The sequence below is a fragment of the Mustela nivalis genome (assembly GCF_964662115.1).
Source record: "Mustela nivalis genome assembly, chromosome: 5".
Lineage (NCBI taxonomy): Eukaryota > Metazoa > Chordata > Mammalia > Carnivora > Mustelidae > Mustela > Mustela nivalis.
This window is the reverse complement of record NC_139024.1, coordinates 21,707,673-21,731,138: the sequence shown is the minus strand read 5'-3', so window position 1 is coordinate 21,731,138 and position 23,466 is coordinate 21,707,673. Positions and strand designations below refer to the sequence as shown.

The 23,466-nt window shown below is 44.6% G+C and overlaps 1 protein-coding gene across 4 annotated transcripts in view; it reads right to left on the bottom strand.

Annotated features, from left to right (window-relative positions):
• The window catches only part of METTL24 (methyltransferase like 24), a 145,566-nt gene that overhangs the window by 104,017 nt on the left and 18,083 nt on the right, over positions 1-23,466 (bottom strand). For all 4 annotated transcript variants that reach the window (XM_082731979.1, XM_082731982.1, XM_082731981.1 and 1 more), the window contains exons 2-3: positions 7,735-7,833; positions 1,227-1,366 (exon numbers count right to left, since the gene is read on the bottom strand). In XM_082731979.1, coding sequence (XP_082588105.1) covers positions 1,227-1,366; positions 7,735-7,833 — 239 coding nt within the window. The remainder of the gene's footprint in view (positions 1-1,226; positions 1,367-7,734; positions 7,834-23,466) is intronic.

Below are 23,466 nucleotides of genomic sequence, written 5' to 3'. Positions count from 1 at the left end.
GAACTAATTTCCTAAACCTTTGCCTCCTGGTTTAAATCACAGCATAACCAGCGTCTCTCCCTAGTCTCCTTATCTGGTGCAATCATTTATGTTGCAAACATGTACTGAGTGCCTACTGTGTTTACAAAGCCCCCCTGATACGGACTTCATTGAAGCCATAGAAGAACATTTCCACTATCCTGAAACTCTTACCTGAAACTTTCATTTTTACAAAAAGTCCACAATGACTGCAACTAACAATTCTTGTTTGGTAGAGTTTGACATCGATGGTGACCCTCTGGGCACATACACAAATGTAGGCCCAACCCCCGCCCAACCCCATCATCTAGGATTCACACTGACAGTTGTCATTCACGTGCCTGAATGTGAATCACAGAAGTGATGAAATCTATCAGTGAGAAGAAAGCACAAGACACCTGTTAAGGTCCCCAGCACTTCTGTAATGGACATCAGCGGTCCTGCCTAAGAACCTCATCACACAGCTTCCACAGAGAGTCTGTGGAATAGGGTGTCCCCAATAAAAATAACTCTTTTCTGCCTTTTTTGTTTTCTGAGACACATATTTGTAAGTTCAGGTCTGGATGTGAGTACTGCTGTAATTGGTGAAATAGTCTCATTACTTTCTGTTTGTCCTTTTATAGAAAACTCTCCAAATCCATTTGTGTATTTAGGTCACTTTTGGCCTGAATACAGGAATATTAATATTTCCCACAGTTCTGACAAAATCACACTGTTTTCACAAGAATTCCCCTTTCTTTCTTTTTTTTTTTTTAATGTAAAGTACACATGGATTTACCATGGGCACAAAACATAAAAATCCAACAGTGGAATCATTCATCTTGGGTCACTCATCCTAAGTATGTATAGAATTTCCAATATGCCTGCTGTTCCTTCTCTTCTTAATTCTTAATATTTTCTTTGTAATAAGGACGTTGTAATTCTAGCTGGAAATCATTGGCTTCACCAAGAGGACCATCCTCATCATGCTGAAAATTGAAGTTGCCCACTTACCAACTAAGTGTAGGTCATGGGAGAGAAAATGGCCCCAGCCACTTCCGGTGACCCACAAGGGCAGTGCTCACAGTTACATGACAGCCAACGGGGTCTGAAAGGCTGGCAGGAGGCAAAGCCCAGCACCTGTTGACCGTGCGTAACTTTATGTTGCCGAAAAAGCCTTCGCCACTCGCAGGAGTGTTTTGTGTTCTTCTGCTATAAAAGGCACTTACCCTAAAGAGTAGAGGCGGCATTGCTTGTTGCGGATTTGATGCACTAAGCCAAACCTGTCATCAAGACAGACTGACCAGGGCTTCTTTGCAGGGCTGGCGTCAGTAGCTAGGCTGTCTGTGCTCATGTGATTGCATGCAATCTGTAAGGATTGGAAATCAATATGAATAACTGAAAGCAATGGATGATAAATGGTAGGTAGGGAGTTATGCTCCCCCAGTCCCTGAAAGCTGTAACAGGAGAGTTATGTCCTTCTCCACTGCTAACTACTCCTCTCCTTGGGGAAACACAAGACTGCACCAGATATTCAGAGAAACTCCAAATATTGGATTAGAAGAAGCCTTGTGGAGACTATAGGTAGGTTCAAAGGGAAGTTAAGGACTACTGTAGCTATATAGCACAGAGTATACAAGACAGACCAAGTCAGGAGCAAAGGTGGCAAAGAGGAAGGGTCTGGGAAGGCTTTGCAGAGGTGTGTTAGCCTTGGAGGATGAACAGAAGTTGACCAAGAAGCTGAGGTCAAGAAAGGCATTCCAGACAAGGAGAACGGTGCTGGCAAAACACAGAGGTCTGTAACCCACAGTGTTCTCACAGGAAGTTGTGAGATACGATTGTGGGCACAGGTCTCAGAAGGATATAGATTATCAATTCCTTGTCTCAGGCAGATAAGCTGGGACCACCGTGGTCCAGAAAGATAGCATGCACTATCCCAGGTAAACAGCTGATCAAGGGTCAAGTGAGATCCATTTGTCGTCCCTGCTCCCCAAACCGTATTCTTCAACACTATACTAATGAGTTTCCTCCTAGGGGAGAAGAGCAAGAGCCCCACGCAGGAAGGAAGCTCTGCCTGAGCTCACCAAAGCACTTCTTTTAGCTCATCTATCAAAATTAGATAAGGAAATCAAAGGGAACATGTATCTAAATCAAGCAGAAGCAAGTCTCTGATTTCAAATGCATATAAAACAAATATACTGTATAATAAGGAATTCTGATTTGTGTTTAAGGCTGGCACAGTGTGCATAATGGAGGCTGCTGGAACCAAAGGAAGCAGGTTCTGTGGCCAAGATATTCTTCTGGGGCCCATATGACGTTACAAGCATCAGTTTTCCCCTGAACCCCTCCGAACGCCCATCATCACCATCGCGCTCCACGAATCGGGCAGCAGCTCTGGCTGTCACATCATGGACAACAGAGCACTGCATGAGCCAAGGATGTTCTTGGGCTCCTCGCTCTGATTCACTGGAAAACAGAACAGCAACTTATTTTCTTCTGAAGAAGATACTCTAAGTTTGCCCAATTCTTTTATTTAATGGAGCTTCCAAAATTCTAATCTGAAAAGCTTATATATACATAGCCTATTCAATGCACGCGGCATCTCCCCGATCTTGCCGTCACCTAGGGCTGCTGACCTGACAAAATCATCCGGCACTATTTATCAGAGATAAAGGAGAGAGTCCATTGCTAGGAACTGGACATTTTAGAGGGAAGCTTGAAATGTGAAACCCTGTAGATGTATTCTTTTCTCTCAACTGAGGTCTTATCACTCTTTAAAGGGAAAAAATAGTAACAGTGGAATCAAATCTTCTCTCAAGTAACTATTACAGAATACGTTGATTAAGTGGGTGCATCAACATGTTAATGTGTACAATTCATTTCCTTCTGTTCTCCCACAGATAAGTGGAAATTATGCCTCCGCCTGCCCACTGCCTAGGCCCCACTCACCCAGCAAGGGAGGAAGAACTGCTAATCTAATTAATCAACGTTCAATGTGTTCACTGGACCCCTCTTACTAGTGGGCGGGTTACAGTGCCTTAAACATCGTCACTGTCCCTCTGCCACATGCTCTGCCCCCCATACACAGCCAGTTGGGCAGCTCTATAGGCCCCCAGAGCACAGCCAGACCTCCTAAGCCTGTCCCATTTGTTCTAGGGCAGCCTCCTAGAGTACTTTCATCAAAGCGGCTTGATGATTCCCGTTTCTTTGTGTGTACTCTTCCCTATGAACCTTCTTAATCAGAACAGGGTATGGACACTCACAGGTTCTTGTTCCCAACTGCCTCCTAACCCCACTGACACTGGTAGTGTCAGTGAAGGTGAAGTCTCACCTTTCCCGCTGTGTTTCCCAAGGTGTGGTCCGCCTACATCCTGCTGGACCCAGGAGGTACTTGAAAATCCAGAGTTCTGAGTCCCACTACGGATCGGTAAAGTCCGAATCCTTGAGCTAGAGGCCTGGGAACATGCATTTTAATACACTCCTCCAAGCCATGCTTCTGCTGGTGGTCCTGGGAGTTTACAGATGCCCTTGTATAAAGCCCCACTGAAATGGTCCAGCCCGGCCTCACCTGTGCCTTAGCCAACTCAGGGAGGAGGCTACACTTGGGCCAGTGCTTTTAAAAAGAAAACAGCAACCCCTCCCAACCTACCCCCAGCAAGCCAGCAAGGTGGGCAATGACACTTAAGGCAAGTCCTCCAGGAACCAGATAAATAATAAGGGTCAAGGTTCGGGGCTTTGAGGTTCAGCAGCCCTTCCTTTCAATGTTGGGGAGGAGAGTTTCATTCTATTAAAGGTAACACTTCAAGCGTTTCTTCTTCCACGGATTTCATCTTGCACAGATATATTCCTGTTGGAAAGACATTCTTTTCCGTTCAGTCTCTCTGCTAATGTTGACCTTTCCTCTCCTAGCTCAAAAATGTAACACAGGAGTGTTTTCCATTTTGGCCATTTATTAACCATCTCACCTGAAGACATTGGCTTTTGAAAACAACCAGGAGAAATCGGTAAAATTCAGCTCCTAAAAATTAATTAAATATTGATTTTTCAAACATTCTCGTTAAGATTTATGGCCAGGGCTTCAATAAACTCTTGCAAGCAAAATAATCGAGGCCAGTAACTCCTAGCTAAGCTCCAACTCCAGTAACTTATGTTCTTTCCTTCTAATTCCCCTTGTAATTTTAGCAAATTAGGCCTGCACAAAGGATTAGAGACTCCAGGAAAAAATAGTTTCTGAAATGCATTTTAGTTATTTAACTTAAAGGGATTCATTTATTTTTTTAAGATTATTTATTTCCTTAGTTGGTTTTTTTTTTTTTAATCTCTCCATTCAATGTGGGGTTCGAACTCACAACCTCAAGATCGAGAGTCACATGTTCCACCAACTGAGCCAGCCAGGCACCCCTTAAAGGGACTAGTTTACTCTCCTTTCAACTGGTATCCCAAAAGATAGAACAGACTATCTGGCAATGCCCAAGTAGAATCTGGCAAAGGTAGCCCTTCAAATTTGGGAACTTCTGGCGGAATCACTTCAGTGATCAACTGTATGTATATGCAATACCATTATTTTGAAAAGCAAAATTTAAGGAAAGAGTGGTATTTTTGTTGCTTTTATCCCAGGGTGTACGTGTATAGCAGTAAATATAATAGATATGATTGTTATAAAGTTGTAAAGTTTGCATCTCCAGGACTTGGATTTTTATGTTATTCTCACAAATAGACAGATGGGTAGATGGTTAGATGGATGGATGGATGGATGGATGGACGGACAGATGATAGCTAGACAGATAGATAATGTTTTAAAATCTATTTTTTCTTTTTAAAAACAGCAACTGCTGCTTAATTTTGTGCTGCAAGGCCTGCTTCCTAGAGGCATATGGTTTGGGGGTGGCCAACAAAAGCTGGATCTGGAGCCTTCCCTTAGAACAGAGTACTGTGTTTATGATTTAACCATTTCTTGTTAGCAGCAGCGTCTCCTCGACTCCAGAACTCAGAGATGTCCTTCTGGTCTTTGACATTAGAAAACGATACCTAATTAAACTGGGGTCGATGTTGTGCACATGGCACCAAACATCTCGTCCTCTGGTGTTTCCTTGAAACTTCAGGTCCCCAGGTGTCTTGTGCCACCAGGGCCACCGCAATGTGCAAGTCCACGGGGTGCCATCGCATTGCAGTCTGATGTCACACTGTCCCCCGCCCTGTGCTTCTATTTCCAAGCTCTCCTGCCCGGGGAAGCTCCCCCAGCCTTCCCCTCAGCCCATCAGAGAACACACAACCCTCGTGCACCCTAGGTGGTCGGCCAGTAAGTGGGGGTATGCAATTCGGCTTGCCCACCCTAGTCACTACTGGCCACCGAACAGGGGTTTACAAATACCTGCTGACTTCAGGAATGAATGCATCAGTGACAAACACAGCAAATGCTGGGCCTTGCTGTGCAAGCTTGAACACAGATTTGAGGGAGATTTTTTTTTTCTTTAATTTTAAAAAGCAGCATAAGAGGATGGGGGTGGAATTTGCTTTAAGACCTTCAGAGGGTTTTTTCCTCCCTGGCCCGTTATGACTCACGACTGCTAACTGTGGAAATTTGGGGGAACAGTGACTCTAATATTCTTCCAGTTTTGTAGGCTTTCGTTGTCAAGAGGAGTCTTAACAAAGCCTAAGCCCCAAAACAGCCCAAAAAACCCCAAAACAAAACAAACAAAAAAACAACCCTCTGCATTATGTAGAGAGGGGGAGGGAACGCTGTTTAGCAAAATATCCTGATAAAGAATGAGCTCCTGTCATCTCTGATGAGCTCCCACCTGCTGGCTTCCCAGGGACCTAGAAGTCCAGAAAAACATAGGACCCCACCTGGGCAAAACAACCCCTAATTGCAAAACCACTGTGAGATCTAGAACTTCATCTCAGTTTCTCTGGAGGATGAAAATCCTAGTGCGCTCCAACACCCAGATCTTTCTTGTTATGCTCATCAAGCTGAATAATGCATCCATTTAACTACCTTCCCAACTAGTTCTCAGCTGCTTGAGGTCAGAGACTGTATTCCCAAGGCCTGGCACGAAGTAGGTGCTCAAAAACACTTAGTCAATAACGATCTTTTGCTACTCTTGGCAGACTATAAGCTCAGAGAACTGGGAGAAACCTAAGAAATAATTTAATAACTCTCTTCCTTTTCAAGATCAGAACAGTGAGAGCCAGAGAAGCAAAATAAATTGCCCAGGGTCACATCAGGCTACCTTGTAGGATATTTTTCTTTTCCCTTCAAAATTTTTCTCCTCTCGACGTGGAACTCATGGGAAAAATCCAAGAGGGGCTTGAAATAACCCTTTCATGCCTTTTATAAGTTATAGAACATTAACCTGAAATACATATAAAATGGGATTTGGAGACTTTTACTTGGTCACTTCATTTGGGGGGTGGCAGGTCCACAGTTCTCAAATCCAACTCATAAAGTTAACGCCTTGCATTTTTCTCTGGTGCCTTAAGGGCTTCTTAAAGTCAAAGACTTCATGTCCTTCCTGTAGAAACCAAACCATAAAATTAAAATTTCAACATTTTAATTAAGCCTATGAAAGTCCACCAAATGAATTTGCAGCAGCAAAATAAGATGAAATTATGTAAAGCATGGGGATCAAATTTATCATCCTACATAACTGATGATTAATTCAACAAGCTTTTACTTCCATGTCTAGGTGACAGATATTAAGATCCAATTGTCTGACTGCATTACATGAAAAATGGGACTTTCTTTTACCCCTAAAGTAGCCTTCTAAAGATGTAGAAACATGTTCTTTCCACAGATGAAAAATGGGCTCTGCTGCCAGGAAGGTGTTGGGGAACCAGTGGGATGCCCAGAACCAGTGGGCCGAAGGGACATCAACAGAGCTCAGGACCTCCAGGGCCACACCAGGCCCCCAGGGCACCTTCCCAGGGGACCGAGGCCCGTTCCAGGCAGTGAGAGTTCCTAATTTCCTAACACCTCTCAGCTCAGCTCAGCTCAGCTCAGCTCAGCTCAGGGCGAAGTATCCCCTGGGCCTTGTCTCTGTCCCCAGGATCAGGCTACTTGAGGACCGAATAGCCTGCTTTGTTTGTCAAGAGCCTTAGACTCTGCTGAGTGGACAGTCCCTTTCCTTGCTGGGGGCACGGACTCAGCCCTGGCTGGCGCTGCCACAGGGTGTTAAATGACCACGGTAAAGGCCGATGCTCCCTCAGGATTTTCCGTCCCCTGAGAACTGAGAGCGTTTGAACAGGAGAGCTTCTCAGCCTGCCTCATCTCCTGGGCTCTCTGGCCTAGCGGGGCTCGGTCTGCCAAGCACCTGTGGGAGCAAAGCGAAAAGGCAGATTCCTCCAAATACAAAATGGAACATGAGCCTCCGGGTGATGGGTTTGTTTTGTGACACACTTGACTGCCTACTCACGGGCATGAATCTTTTGCTTCGAATGCCTTTGCAGAGCAGTTGCCAGAAGTGGATCTTTAAAACACATCGGAATGAATCATTAAAGCATTTCAAGACGAGGACAGCCCTGGAAGGCAGAAGATGCTGAGGCGAATGGAAGGCATCTTATCTGCCTCTGAGTAAGTGGTAAGTTTAAGTGGCAAAGCCTCAAAGACTCTGTCCCTACCGAGTCCCGCCCAGGGGTCCCCGGGAGATTCCCCACCCCCTCGCTGATCCAACTCCTTTTTAAAGGGGGCTGCTCGGTATCTTTCTGTGTTTCCCAACCCGTCTGCACCCGGAATACAACCTGAGGGGTGCTGATGTAGCTCAGGAACCTCAAGACCTCTTCTTCCAGGGACTGAGCAGGGCCCGCCCACGGCTGCAGATCTATGTGCCACCGGGGACCCTGCGAAAGACAGAAAACAGGCCCATGTGTGAAGGGTGGCGGCGCTCGGGGTGGGGGTGACAAGGACATGGGATATCAGTGCAGCTGTGCGGTCGCTTCTGCCAAATGATCGCGTCTGAGCACAGGCGGAGGGCACCCGGGTTGGAGCTGCTGTCATTAAGGTCATGTCACACAAGGAAGCAAACAGGGCCCGAGAAAGCCCAGCTACTGGGTTGAGCAAAAGACTGCAAAAGCCTGGGGACATCTGACTTCTGATTCAGAGCAAACTCCACTTGACCCCATCAGGCTCTCCCCACTGGGGCTTTTGTAGGCCACAGAGCCACTCCCCATCTCTAGGAAAACCCCCCTTGTGGTAGCTGAGCACCCTGCTGTTCCCTAGACTTAAGGAATCCTCACTGATCTCCTACAGGCTGCCGCTTTCTCGGCGGTGGGCCTCCTGGTCTTGCGACCTGTGCCATCTTCGAGGGGCCGCCACCGGGCTCAGTGCTCTGCAGACACTGTCTGGAAATTCTTTAATAATTTCGAACAAGGAGCATCACATTTTCATTTTGCATTGAACCCCACAAATGATATAGCCAGTGTGCCCGGAGGGGCACCTTTTCTGGGTACACAGCCTTTTCTTATAGACATTGTTTTGTTCTGTGAAGGTTGAGCGGCAGAGACTCTAATCACAGAAAGCCTGAGAACATTAATATATCTTCCCAGTTAATACTGTCCACCACCCCCCGCCCTACTTTTTTTCCTTCTCTGAAGTAGATGCTGGTCACCATTTGATCAAACAATACGGAGCATCGGTCACTCTGTCCCAAACAGTGGTCGCACAGATACAAACAAGACCTGGGCTGTCCCACGAAGGGCAGTCTGGTAACTTGGACAGGGAAATGCTGAGACACTAGGGAGAGCAATTCTTTTCAGGAAATTATCTAATTATGAAATCAGACCTTATAAGCACATTTAAATACAAATACCTCCCAGTTTGGTCTGATCACCTTCTTCTCACATCACATGGGGGAGCCCCTTGCCCAGTGGCCACAAGACCGTGTTTTGGGCAAATGTGTCTAGGCCTGGGGTTTAAAACTCCCCATGTTCTCATCCTGTAGCCACTCCCAAGTGTCCCCCAGCATCTGGCCCTCGAAGTCAGGGAGCAGTAAACTCTTTCTCTAAGCAAAGGGAAACAGCAAGCACTTTAGGCTTTTGCAGGCCATACAGTTTCTGTTGCAATTCCTCGCCTCCTGCTGTCGCTCAGAGCAGCTCCAGACAGTGAGTAAACCAACGGTCATGGATGTGTTCCAATAAATCTCCATTTACAGAAAAAGGTTGCAGGCAGGATCTGGCCTGCACGGCTGTAGTTTGCTGACCCCTGCTATATTTGATTCTAATTTAGAGGCAGGCTGGCCTAGAAGAGAGTGTTTACTTGAAATAATGCAAGAGAGACGGAGGAGGCTAGCTAGTGAGCCAGCTTTGTCATCTGGGTGACTTAGGCAAATACCAGTCCGAGTTCTCGCATGATACAGTGGGCTCCTTCCTGCTGGCTGATTTGAGAAGAATTTAATAGAAAAACTATTTATAAAGGCGTGGGCAGGGTTTAAGGAAACCAGTAAGGAACAATGGAACACCCATGGCTGGTAGCCCCAAGGAGCCCTCACAAACCCTCAGACTGAAGGAACAAGGAGGAAGAGGAATGTGTGGAACCCAGGGGGACACTGTATGGAGAAGGCATTCAAGAAAGGAATAAAGCTAACCCTGGCACATCGAGTCCTATCATATACCCACACTAACTGTCAAAGGCAAGAGAAGGCAGAGAAGAGGGAGGCTATGGTCGGTCAGCCTCTGGGGGTGCAGAAGAGGAGAAGAAGGGTGGAGAGGATCTGGAGAGGCAAAGAGAAGGTCTCCAGCATCACTTCCTTTGGAAAGAGGCCAAGAGACTTGAGCAGGGGTCATTCATTCATTCAGTGGACACTCATGCCTCGTGCCAGGTTCCGGGTTACAATTTAACACAGGATAATTTAATTTAATTGCTTTAACCCAATAAATGCAATGCAGTTCTGGAGGGGCTCTGACAGATATCTCTAGAGGGTAAAAGGGGTCACCAAGACATGAAGGACCCAAGTATAACCCCAACACAAATGCCCAAATGCAGACTGTAGCAAGCAGTCTCCACCGCAAGAAGCCCAAAGGCTTCATTAAAGAGACACCTGGGTGCCTGGGTGGCTCAGTTGATTAAGTGACTGCCTTCAGCCCAGGTCATGACCCTGAAGTCTCAGGATCAAGTCCTGCATCGGGCTTCTCCCTCTGCTTCTCCCTCTGACCCTCCCCCCATCATGCTCTCTCTCTGTCTCTTTCTCTCAAATAAATAAATAAAATCTTTAAGAAAAAACAAAGAGACACCCCAAACACTGCAGGAGCTGCTTAACGTGAGCTAACACACAAAAATAACTTCGCAAATCGGTAACAGTGAACCCACACGGTGAATGAATATGGTATAACTATAGAATTATCTTCAGGATCCACAAACAGGATCCTGATTGCAATCTGGAATTTCTTATTTCCAACCAAGTGTTGACCATGATGAGGCTCAACATGGCAGCTGAGAAGCCTCAGGTGGAGGGATAATAGAAACACACAGTGAAGAGACGCCCTGGAAGTAATCTGGCTTAATGCTTTGGTTGAGCTGTTTAAAAAACATTTCACATAAAGTAATGTTCTCATTGGAGTCAGTCTGACAGCAGTTCGTGATTATTTCCCCAAGGAAACCACTAGCTTTTATCATCTCTTTCAATTATCATTTGTCTTAATTCTCTAGCGCGCACATCAATATTTGTCCTTCCAAACATCCCGCCGACGGGATTCTCAGAGCACCTTAAAACACCAATGGCTGGTGTTTAATAGAACAAGGCAAAACCAAAACCAAACAAAAAAACTTTTTCTTTAAAAAAAAAATGATTTTATCCTCAAACAATTCCCTCAACGGCAGCATATGCTGTTACCCATAGGCTCCAAATAGTATGGGGCCAGAACAATGCTACCCCCCTCACTCCCAGGAGGTGGAAACCTGGATTCCCTGGCCTGTCTGCTACCCCAGCTCCCTCTCAGGATGGGTAAAGGAACAGTTTCAGCAGAAGGGAGTGCTTGTACTGTCACTCGGCACTGATCTGTCTTGTACCTGGGCTAAAATGTCAAACGCCGCACACACAATGAGCTGCCCCAGAGAAGGAGCCATCTTCTTGAGCCACTGCAGGGACAAGGGCCTCTAGACTCCTTTGTAGTGCATGCTCCTGCCCCCTGAACCATCAGGCCGCTCATAGGAAGGAGCCCCTCCCCCAGCACGGACAGGTGACTCAGGGAAGACAGGGTTCCTAACTGCTGAGGGAAAGAAGCAGCCCCCACTTTGTTTGTGAAGGCTTTTTCTGGCACTTTCTCCAGGCAATGTGCACTGAAGAATGAGCTGGCTTCCTCTGGTATGTTTTGAGTGCAGAGAAAAAAATTGCCCCAAAATTAAGATTAAAGACAGCAGAAGATATATACTGCTAACTCGTGTTGTTCTGGGGCTATTTTGCAGACATCTGAGATTCTGCATCCCACAGGGTTTAAAAAAAAAAAAAAAAAGTGATCACCGAGTCAGTCCAAGCCAGTGCACACAGATAATGGATCTGGCTCAAAGAGACCATAACAAGCAGAGCCATGAGGCTTTCAGATATTTTTATAATTTATTATTTCAGCATTAAATTTGTTTCTTGAAAAAAAAAAAGATTTTTCAAGCCAAAGAAACTGAATTCTGAGATTTTACTATGAAAAAATAATGCAAAAAACAAAGCAATGTTTTAAAATACTCTTATCTACCAGCCTACACTTATGTGCGTAATAGGAATGTCTTAATTCAAGACCACCAGCCCCAAGCAAAACTGGCTGCATTTACAAAATATATATACAAAAATTTTATCTCTCTCTATATATAAAGAAAAGCAGACCCACCCATGACCCAGAAAGAGAGCATCGATTCCGCCTGGTGCAAAACCTTTCCTTGGTTGAAATCTGGAATAACAGCTTCCTTCTTCACAGTTCTCCCCCACATTCATGAATAACCTCATCGAACTCCAGAGAAATTGTCCAACAAGGACCATACCACCATTTTGTAATGGTCCATTCCTCTGTATTTCAATGCTACAGTTCTTTAGGGATGAGTGACTTAAATGGTCAGTTTATTGTGCTGGGTATTTGGTACAGTGTCTGGGATCTTTTTGTGAAGTTTTGGGACTCCCAGAATGCACATTCCCCACAGCCAGTAAGTTCCTGACGGGTTTTAGAGCCAGCAATTTTCTGTTGGGAGAGATGGCGAACAACTGATTCTTGACCTTATGGTGGTGCCTATACGGTCACGCCCATGGATAAGAACATGGCTGTGAGTCCTTGAGTCACACTGAACGACCCACTGAGCATGTCAGGGGAAGTGTAAGCTTTCTCTGAGAAAGACCCAAAACAAGCAAAACATACTTATTATGCAATTGTGTGCTAATGAGGAGCATCTGTTAGTGGGCAGGAAACAATGATTGGAGGAAATTGTTTCTTCCTTTTTAGGAGGAGAAGGGGGTTGTGGGAGCCGTGGGGTTGGGGGAGTGGGGAGGCACAAAACAGTGCCCAGGCAGAAACCCCAGGAGCCTTGGACACCACCTTTCTGTCATGCCCATAGATGATCATGGCTCTGTGCATCCCCGGGGTGACAGCTGCCACACCTTCCCCTCGGCATGCTTGTGGGCCTTTTTCTCACACTTAGTCCTGTTTCAGAAAGAGCAGAGGTCAGGTACACATGTTGTGGTGACATTGAAAATTCAGGTACTCCGTGCAAAAAAAAAAAGTCATTTAAAAAAATGAATCTCAAGAATAAATAAATAGAGAGATAGATAAATAAATAAAAATTCAAAAAGAATCTCAGTTTCAGTGCAGGGTAAAGACGGGTAAGCACACCTCCACCCTGTGTCTTATCCCAAACGCAGCAATGAAACGTGGCCAGAACGCCCGGAGCAGTGATTTGAGGAATCTGGAAAGTAAATACTGGCAGGCAGCTTGGAAGGGAAGATCAGAACTGAAAGTACCACAGAAGCTGCAGGAGGCCACCACTGCTTTTTCTTCTGGGGTTATCTCTCCTGGCCCCTACTCAAGGTGGCCACATACTAGAAGTGGGCACTGGCACAGACCCAGAGCATCAGGAGAAGACCTTCTCATTCAGGCTCCAGCAGGGAAGGGGTCTCCTAATGCTCAGGGAGAGCGGGGAAAATCCCCCATGTCTTCCTGTCTTTTTTCTTCCTTTTTGCCATTCTAGCATCCCAACTCCTGGGCAATCCCACAGCAGTGCTGGAAGCCAAGCAGAGGGCCCCAGGCACCTAAAACTCTGAGGGAAAAGAAGCTTACTATTGGATCTGTGGCTGTGACCCCAAGAGGATGGGGTGAGCCCCCCATGTTTTCTCTCTCTCTCCCACATCTGGGCCTTAGACTCAGGCATAGTTACCAGAAGTATACAGCAGAACACAGGCAGAGCAGAGGTAACTAAAGCCCACCCTTTCCAACCAGAGGTTCGGAAACCACAGGAAACTGGGTAATACTGAGGAAATCGTGGAAAAGGAAAGCAACCCCACAAAGCAGGTCACCAAGTCCTGGGCTCACTCCTGAGCTGTAGGAGCATGGATCGGACCCTAGTTAGCATATCAAAGGCTTTGGGAACCAAAGTGACAGACTGGACAGGCTTTTACAGGCTCCCAGACTAGACACCGGGTGGCATGCATGTGGGATAGATCTGGGGGCAAAAAAAATCACAAAGCCTTTGAAAATAGGACTGATATTGAAATCACAATCCCCAGAAGGCTGGCTGAAATTTAAGCTTGAATTCAACCAGACAGTCTGTGAAAACAAATATATCGACCTTACCTATAGTATTTAAACACGTCTCACTGTCTCATATTATAATACACAAAATGTCCAGGATATAACCCAAAATAGTTCAGCACAGGAAGAATCAGGAACATCCCAGTTGGCGTGGGGAAAAAACAATCAACAGATGCCAATGAAAGCATAACACAGGTGTTGGAATTATTTGACAAAAACTTAAGAGCAACTATTATAGAAATACTCCAAGACATAAGAGTGTGCATCTTGAGACCAGCAGAAAAATAGAAAGTCTCAGCAAAGAAACAGGAGATAGAAAGAGCTTAAAGGACATTTTAGAACCAAAAAATGAATCTCGGTGGACAGACTTAGCAGCAGAATGAATAGGACACAACAAATAGTCAGTGAACTTAAAGACAGATCTACAGAGAGTATCCAATCTGAACAACAGAGAGGAAATAACGATTTGGGGGGGTGGCGGGCACGGAGTGGAAAAAAAAAAGAGCCTTGGGGACCTGTGAGGCAATATCAAGAGGTCTAACTTTCAGTCATTGGAATGCCACAGAAGTAAGAGAAAGAATGCTCAGTGCAAATAAATGAATAAATAAATTTTAAAAAAGATATTTTTATAATTTATAATTATAATATAATCTATATATGATATTATATCAATAATATATATTATATATATATCTTATATATATATATATATATATTACTCCACTACTCCTATATATATAGGAGTAGTGGAGTTAGCAAAGGTTGGGTATTGGGTTTATAACAACAGTTATAAACCTAAAGATTTAAGAATCTCATAAGCCCCCAAACACTCAAGGAACCCAATGCCCAGACACATCAAACTCAAACTATGCCAAAGTAAACACAACAACAGCTGAGTCTACTAATCTTGGGATGGCCTCAGTGGTGGGCCAGGGTCTGAACAGCGAGGTGAGAAAAGCTGAGCCCATCCCACAGGGGCCTCTTACCAGGAGGTCCCCTCCCTGTGAAGGCCCAGGCCCACCTCCCCAAGTCCATCTGCTAAATGCCTCTGGCAGCAGACAGAGCACAGGCGGGAGCCCAAACCAGAGCAGCATCGTGAATCCTTCGCCCATCAATCTGCCGCCTCCGCCTCATAGCACTGAGTGTGGGCTGGGAGGCAAGGGAACCAGAAATCAAATCAACTCTGACAGGAAAAAATGCACCACAATTCAAGCAGGCCTGGGTAACTTTGAGGAAGGAATTAAGGACAAGAAAGAATAGATACTCAGCTCTAGATTTAATCTCTAAGTTATCCCGGTAAGTTGGAAAGAAATGCCGAACAAAATTTGAGCTGGGTTTTGTTCTTCGACTGACGTCTTTAAATTCCCCACGTTTTCTGTGTGTGTCAAAATAGTTCAAGCCTGTGTGAGATTGGAATGCACCAGGGAATGGCTAAAAGAATAAACCATGATGTATTTTAGGTTTTTATCATAGACAGTAGAAAGAGAAGCCAAATTCCTGGAGAGATCCGGTGCAAATGCAAAGGTTCTCGTTTGTTTTCATGATGTCAAAACTGTACAGCGTCTGCATACATAGTAGGAACTCCAATGTCAAATCGTGTTTCTCACTGCGGAAGCACGTCAACCAGGAGAGGAGGAAGGAGTTTCATTTGTCTTACGAAAGTAAGATTATATAAGAAAGTTTGCCTAAGAAAACAAATAGGAACTTAGAAACAACATGAATCACATTTTTAAGGATTCTCTCTTTCACTCCTGAATGCTCTCTCTCTCTCTCTCAATCTCTCTCTCTCACACACACACACACACACACAAGCATGCACACTTCTACATACACGCACACTCTATTCAAAACACAGAGGGGACCCGAACTTTCTGGAATTCAAAATCCTAGAATCTTAACATCATCTGAATCAACATCAATCTGCTAAGAATTCATGGATTTACTCCAGATAGAAAACTTCAGACAGTAAACATCTCCTCCAAACATTTACCAGTTCCTGAACCATCAGCCTCAGGGCAGAAGGTCTGCAGCACCCCTATAAACCCATTTCAAGGACCCTTAAATACTGAGGAGGTGCCAAAGCCAAAGGAGTAGTGGAGTTAGCAAAGGTTGGGTATTGGGGGAGAGAGAGGAAAGCCACTGGGATGAGGGAAAGGAATTGAGAAGGGAAGAGGGGAATAGAGGGGTATGAGAAGAAAGAGGGGGGCCCCCCCAATCCTGGCACAGCCAACTCCACCCTCCCCACAAGGTCACCTTGGAATCTGAGATGTCCATAAAGAGTGCCCGAGGCCTCTTTGGTGGCTCTCAGCTCACATCAGTCTTCAAACCTCAGGCCAAACCTCAGGTCTCTCCATGGGCTCCCTCACTGCCATCCCGAAACTGCCAGACACAGCCACACAGATGCCCCTTTAGCCTCTGAGGCACAATGTGGAGCAGAAAGTCCATCAATGGTAAAGCTCAGTGCTGCTCAACAATTTTATAGGAAAAGTGTTTTAGTTCTGAAGTCTATACAAGATGTGATTTTCATTACCGGAGGAAATTGAAATGTGTCACCCAAAGTCGCCAAGCGCAGGGGAACAGGGATCATGGCAGAAAGAATGCATCCCAGAGGCCACACCCTGAGCAGCTGAATCCCAGAGTCACAGCACCCTGCAGCCACCTGAAAGGCCACCACGTGGAGCAGCAGCCACATGTGGCACAGCACATCGGTGGGGAGCAAGACCTTCCCCGGAAGTCAATGGTAGACGCTGGATGGTGCTTGCAGAGTCTCCTTTGAGAAAGGACATAAACAAGCCGGACATAAGGGGCTCCTGCCATGAGTAGGGCGGCCCAGGGCGGGCAGAAGGAAAAGAGCCCAGCGGAGCCCAGGACTCGAGCCAAACCAACCACTTCCACACGGTTCAAGGGCATCATCAGTTTCCTGACGAGGCTCTCACACCCCGTTGAATATAAGCCATCAGTTGCACAGGATTACATAAGTATACATGCGTGTGCATATGTATGTCTCAGTTGCCAGTATATTTTCATTCATTATTAACTCTTTCGTCACTTTCATATTGTCCATATTGCCGCTCTGTGGCCCTTTGGATTGTGACACACTAGGACGCAGCCTGACTGAATCCTCCTGACAATTAGAGAGAAGACTGCGGTTCTGAGACATTCCTCTCGTGACTCTGTATTTATAGAACATTTTTCCCTCTGAATGCTCTGTAAGTTATAGTGCCTGACAAGTAGAAGCGTCCCAATAAATGTTTCTTTGTCATCTGTGGGAAGCTGCCAGCGGTGTAACACAGGGGAGAGCCAGCTCGCCGGACAACTCTGGAGCCCAAAGCACTTAAGCTTCAAACTGAAATGGAAGGAAGGATTTACAATCTTTATCACTAAGTGGCCCTTTTCAGGAACGTGAAGAATCGCTGAGAGAGGCAGACCGTTTCAGAGGTCAATTATTACTGGGTTTGCTGCTGTGGAACTCTCTAGACTCTGAGCTCTCTGGTGAATGGAGTGCGAATCCCCGAGGTTAGAAGTGAAACCATGGAAGAGGCCACCAAGCTTGGCCCAGTTCCCCTTTCCCCACTTGAGACTGGAAATGACAAGAGTAAAGGGGATAAACTGTGCAAATAAATGTAGCAGATGTCAGCTGATGAAAATTTTGACCATATTTCCTAATGGTATGAGGAAAAAAAGGCTAGTGGTGCTTATATTAAAGAAAAACAGGCATGCTGAAAGAACTTACAAACACTTTACAGAATCCGGAAGACAGAAGCTCTTACTAGCTTTACATTTTACTTGTTTCATCCTTGTAGAAGGGTCACTGCATTCAAAGAGGAACTTAAAGATGAGCCAGAGCAACTCCTTTATAACTGGAGAACATCAAGCTGTGAGAGAGAAAATGGCACAGGACTGTCCCGGACGTGGGAGGCGGTGGACTGACTCCAGGCCGGGCCTCAGAGTTTTCTCTCCCTCATACCTAGGTTTCCTGTTACTATAAACCTTATATGTTATTTCAATCCACTGAAATGTTGAGGACACGTGTCACTGCAGCATAACCTATTCTGTCCTGACACAGGAAGCTGAAAGATGTTGGGCAAAAGATGGTTTTCCTTGTTATGTACCCATCCCTGCGGAACCCTCCCAGTGCTACAACATCAGAGATGGAATGGTGGGCTGGAGCAGACCGGGGGTCTTATGGACACTCTCAAGGTAGTAAATAAAGAAAAGAAGTGGAATCAAAGACAATTCACTGCCAAGACTCCAGGCAGTTAGGGTTGCTCAGATAAAGACCATAAGGACCTTCTTAGGCTCTTATAGGACCTTCTAGGATTATAAAACAAATCCTACTCTCTAGTCTGTTCCTTAAATGCCTCCTGTCCTGAGCATACCTTTTTTTCTCCTACCCACAGCTCTTTCCTTTACTCACCAGTCAGTTCAAATTCCACTATGTAGTCCCATAACGTCCCCTAAGTTTCCTAACCACTCAAGGCTTTACTACGTGCCAAACAAACTAGGCAAAACAGGCTCTTCAACAATCGTCGCTTGTACTTCTCATTTTATACTTGATCAAATGTTTGGTGTGATCTGTTTCAAGTATATTGGTCTTGTTTCTCTAACCGGACTACAAACCTGTGAGAACACCATGTGTTTTGCTTCTGTTACAGTCCCCCACAGAAATGGTTCCAAGGGATATTTTTACATTGATTTAAATGCCAAGAAGGGAAGAACATGATATAATCCTTGAGGACAACTATTTTATTACTTTGGATGAAAGTAGGGAAAGTCACTAGCTGGGCTTTATAGTAATCCTTTAATCCAGCTAACTATAAATACTATTTATTTATTTAGATGAAAATAAGTCATTATCATCCTTAAACGGGTTTTTTTTTTTTTAAAGATTTTATTTATTTATTAGAGAATGCATGAGTGGGATGGAGGGGCAGAGGGAGAGGGAGAAGCAGACTCCCTGTTAAGCAGGAAGCCTGGGGGCATCTGGGTGGCTCAGTGGGTTAAAGCCTCTGCTTTCGGTTCAGGTCATGATCCCAGGGTCCTGGGATCGAGCCCAGCATTGGGCTCTCTGCTCACCTGGGAGCCTGCTTCCCCCTCTCTCTCTGCCTGCCTCTCTGCCTACTTGTGATCTCTCTCTGTCAAATAAATAAATAAAATCTTTTTTTAAAAAAAAGCAGGAAGCCTGAAGTGGGGCTCGATCCCAGGACCTGTGATCATGATCTGAGCTGAAGGCAGACGCTTAGCCAACGGAGCCACCCATGCATACCAGCCTTAAATGTCTGATAGATAAAAAGCGTAAGGCCAGTTAAAATTTTAAGTTAAAGCCATACATACTCTATACCTTGAAGTCATCAAGTTAGGCTGTATCCAAATCTATTTGTTAAGAAGAGCACAGAGCTCTTCTACTATATTGAAAGTTTGGTTTCATAATTCCAAAGACCATTGACATGTAACCTTGAACTATAAATACTTACTACTGTAAATTTGATTTGTTAAATGCAGAACAATTAACTGTTTGCACAGAGGTAAAAACTCTGTCTGTCGTGAGAGCCTGATCCCACAAAGCCTTGCAGGGATACACCTTCTGATCCTAAGGGCCCTGATCTGGTTCCCAACATTCTACCTGCACAACTATGCTGGGGAGATTCCCTTAAAGGAAAATAAATACATTCCTCCTTGTCAGAATTTGCCTTACAAATAAAATAACTCCAACATACTCTAAAACATGGCACAAAATTGTATGGCCTTCAACATATATTAGAACAGAAGCACTCTTCACCTCTCTACCAAACCAACCTGTTAGATCAGCTGACCCTCCGCACCTTCTATTCCCATGCTCTCTTCTGCTACTAGTTTAGTTATATTTTCACCAGGAGTCATTTGGTTTGTTCCCACACCAGTTTCTAGCAGTGGTGCAGAACTACTGAAATTCTATAATTTAATTAGAATTGAGGTAAACTGATGAAATCTCTGCACAGAAAAAAAAAAACCAAGTCAGTAAAAGTTAGGCATTATTGGGCACTTGGGTGGCTCAGTTGGCTAAGCAACTGCCTTTTGGCTCAGGTCATGATCCCAGAGTCCTGGGACCGAGGCCCGCATCGGGCTCCCAGCTCCATGGGAGTCTGCTTCTCCCTCTGACTTTCCCCCTCTCATGCTCTCTCTCACCTCAAATAAATAAATAAAATCTTAAGGGAAAAAAGGCGCTATTTTTAAATGCTGCTGCTTGAGTCTGAGGGAAGTAACTGGGAGATCAAAGAACAAAATTACTGAATTCTAAAGGTGTTCTCCATATAGGTTGCTTCACAAGTATTAAGTTCTTGCTCTACTTTGAATAAATCAAAATTGAACATGAGTAATGCAGTTGAGAAGGGTTTTTTGGCAAGAAAGACCAGAACGCCAGTTAGGGGCCATCTATACTCACAGCAAAAGACTGGCAAACAAACATACGTGTAGGTTTTGAGTTAAAAACAGACAATGTGTACAGTTTTTGTTAATCACTGCTTTAACAACCTTCTACCTAACCAACCAATGACTGCCAAGTGCTGAGTTTCCATTGAAGTTTCTCATCTTGCCAATCGAATGGTCGTAGAGATTCCACAAGCACACAGACAGTGCTCTGTTATTAATCAACTTAGAAAGATGCTAGACTAAGGTCAGTGTGCGGCTGGAAAAATACAAACATGGAGTAGGACTGTGGAGAAGGCAGAAGGCTGGAAGAGGTGACGATAACTTCCATTATGTTTGCTTCTCAAGAAGCTATGAAGTTGTCTGCCTTTAAAAACATTTTTTTTTAACCTTCAACATTTTTATGACATAAAACAAACACTTATTTACAAGTCAAGTAACATAAAAATCAATAGCAGGGAGGAACCACTGGCTACTATTGTGGAAAAAAACAAAACAAAACAAAACAATACATGGCTCTTCTCCAAGGTACAGCTTAAGGAGACCAGGGAGGGCCAAACTGGCCATCAGTAGGACTGCACACCTCGGTACCACATTACCCACCAGGCCAGGCCTCATGTGGTCCTGACTCTGACTCTGTGGTCCTGACTCTGGGCTGCATCTCCCAAGGGCTCAGCCCTGCCAGCAATGAGGCTCCTGGGGGAGGCAGCTCTCAGTTAACAGTGAATACTAGTTACCAAAGCTTCTACACCACGTTGAGGAATCAGCCATCCCAATCACGTCTTTCCCCAGAACTCACTCCTCCCTGAGGGAGGGAGGGGCTCCTTCAGGGGAGGCCTGGGGTAGGTGAGGCAGAAGTATCTGGATTCGGCAGATGCCTTTGACTTTGATTCTGATCCACTCCCAGCTGCAGAATTTAGGGCTTCCTGAGGCCCGCGCTGTCCGTGAAAATCACCCGCAAGTGTGTATGCACACAGATATTCATTGTTCTAGAATGTCTGTCCGTAGCTTCCATCGAATTGTTTTCATCAAATTTTGAAACTCCTGTCTACACAGTCCACAGGAAATTTGGGAAGAAGCTGATCATAAGAATTCCCTGCAGAGAGCCTCCCTGTTATACTTCTCTCCTTCTCTCTTTTTTTTTTTTCCAACAAACTCCAATCTGTTCCTGTTTCTCCACTTCTATTTTTAAATTGAAAAATTTTGGTTTCAAAATAACTATAATCTAAAAAACGCCTTGAATAAAATACCCACCTCTCCCATTCCTATATGGTTTTGTTCTTTAAAAAAACAAATTTTTAATAAAAACCTCAAGAGCACTTTTGATCTGTTTTTCCTATTAACTTAATGACTTGACCAAACCCATGTGCCTTTATTTTGATTATTCGCATCTTCCCTTGCCTATGTTTTTTTGAATAACAAAATTATAAATAGAGATAGTACTCTTTTATTCCTGTTCCTTGTCTCAGTGTATCACGGTAACGAAGAAGGATACAACGTTGTGTGTGTTAAACAGACTTCCATCTATGCTAGTGGTTCGGTTTTATAAATAAGAACATTCCCTACCCAGGAAAAAGGCCCAGGCATTCAAATTTTCCAAAACAATTCTCGGTATCCAGGGTACCCAAATGAAGTCAAACACTTAGGTTTCAAATGTGGGGTAGCCGTCCGCTCCTGATTGAGGTTAATGTCCTCTTACTGCACATTAGGTAAATAAGCCTTTTTTTTTTTTTTTACTACTTCTGTACAAAATGAATATTCACTATTCAAAGGAACATTCCCTATCATAATTATACAATCAGTTCAAATTTGTTCTTAAGCAGTGTAAGGCATGCTTGAAATTCCAACCTGACAAAATAGCTAAAATTAAGCTTTAAAATATATTTGTTGACTTGGAAAAGATCTAAAAAGCCTTAATATCAAATCTAAAATCTATAGCAATCAACATATTTTCCTAAGATCCAGATTTCAACATGGATGCTGGCGTAGTACAGAGTAGAAACAATATTAAATTTGACCTCAGGGGGCACCTGGGTGGCTCAGTGGGTTGGGCCGCTGCCTTCTGCTCGGGTCATGATCTCGGGGTCCTGGGATCGAGTCCCGCATCGGGCTCTCTGCTCAGCGGGGAGCCTACTTCCTCCTCTCTCTCTCTCTGCCTGTCTCTCTGCCTACTTGTGATCTCTCTGTGTCAAATAAATAAATAATAAATAAATTTGACCTCAGCCAGCTGGGTTATGATCTCTATTTACCTTGAACCAACTATTTTTTAAATTTTTTTCATTTTTTAATTAACATATAATGTATTATTAGCCCCAGAAGTACAGGTCTGTGAATCGCCAGGTTTACACACTTCACAGCACTCACCATAGCACATACCCTCCCCAATGTCCACAACCCACCACCCTCTCCCTCCCCACCTCCCCCCGCAACCCTCAGTTTGTTTTGTGAGATTTAGAGTCTCCTATGGTTTGTCTCCCTCCTGATCCCATCTTGTTTCATTTATTCTTTTCCCACCCCCCAAACCCCCCATGTTGCATCTCCACTTCCTCATATCAGGGAGATCACATGATAGCTATCTTTCTCCAACTGACTTCTTTCGCTCAGCATAATACCCTCTATTGAACCAACTATTTAACAGAGTCCCTCTTGATGGAATGAAAAAACAACCATCTCACTCATACAACTGTTATGAGGACCATTTAGGATAATGACACAGCAAGTAAGCTTGGGAAGAGTTGTTTAAAAGTAAGGTATTGGGGGGGCCTGGTTGGCTCAGTCAGTAGAGCACATGACTCCTGGTCTCAGGATCATGAGTTCAAGCCCCACACTGGGAGTGGAGCCTACTTAAAATAAATTGTTAAAAAGTAAGGTATGGGTGGGGTGCCTGGGTGGCTCAGTGGGTTAAGCCACTGCCTTCGGCTTGGGTCATGATCTCAGGGTCCTGGGATCAAGTCCCGCATCGGGCTCTCTGATCAGCGGGGAGCCTGCTTCCCTTCCTCTCTCTCTGCCTGCCTCTCTGCCTACCTGTGATCTCTGTCTGTCAGATAAATAAATAAGATCTTTAAAAAAAAAAGTAAGGTATGGGTGTAAGTGCTGTTCCCTTTAATGCAAATGTCCTGGGGCAGCAAACACATTGATTCCAAATTTCTGTTAAACCCCACCCAATCCCATTAAAGAGCACCATCAGGCGGGGGTTCCAGGAGTCTCCCATGGTTAATATATCTTTATCTGAACAGAGAAAAGCATGTAGTTTCACACTGGTCATAAATTCCATGGATTTCTGGGCATTATTTTAAACTGAGATATAATTCACATACTATAAAAGTTGCCATTTTAAACAAGTAAGTGGTT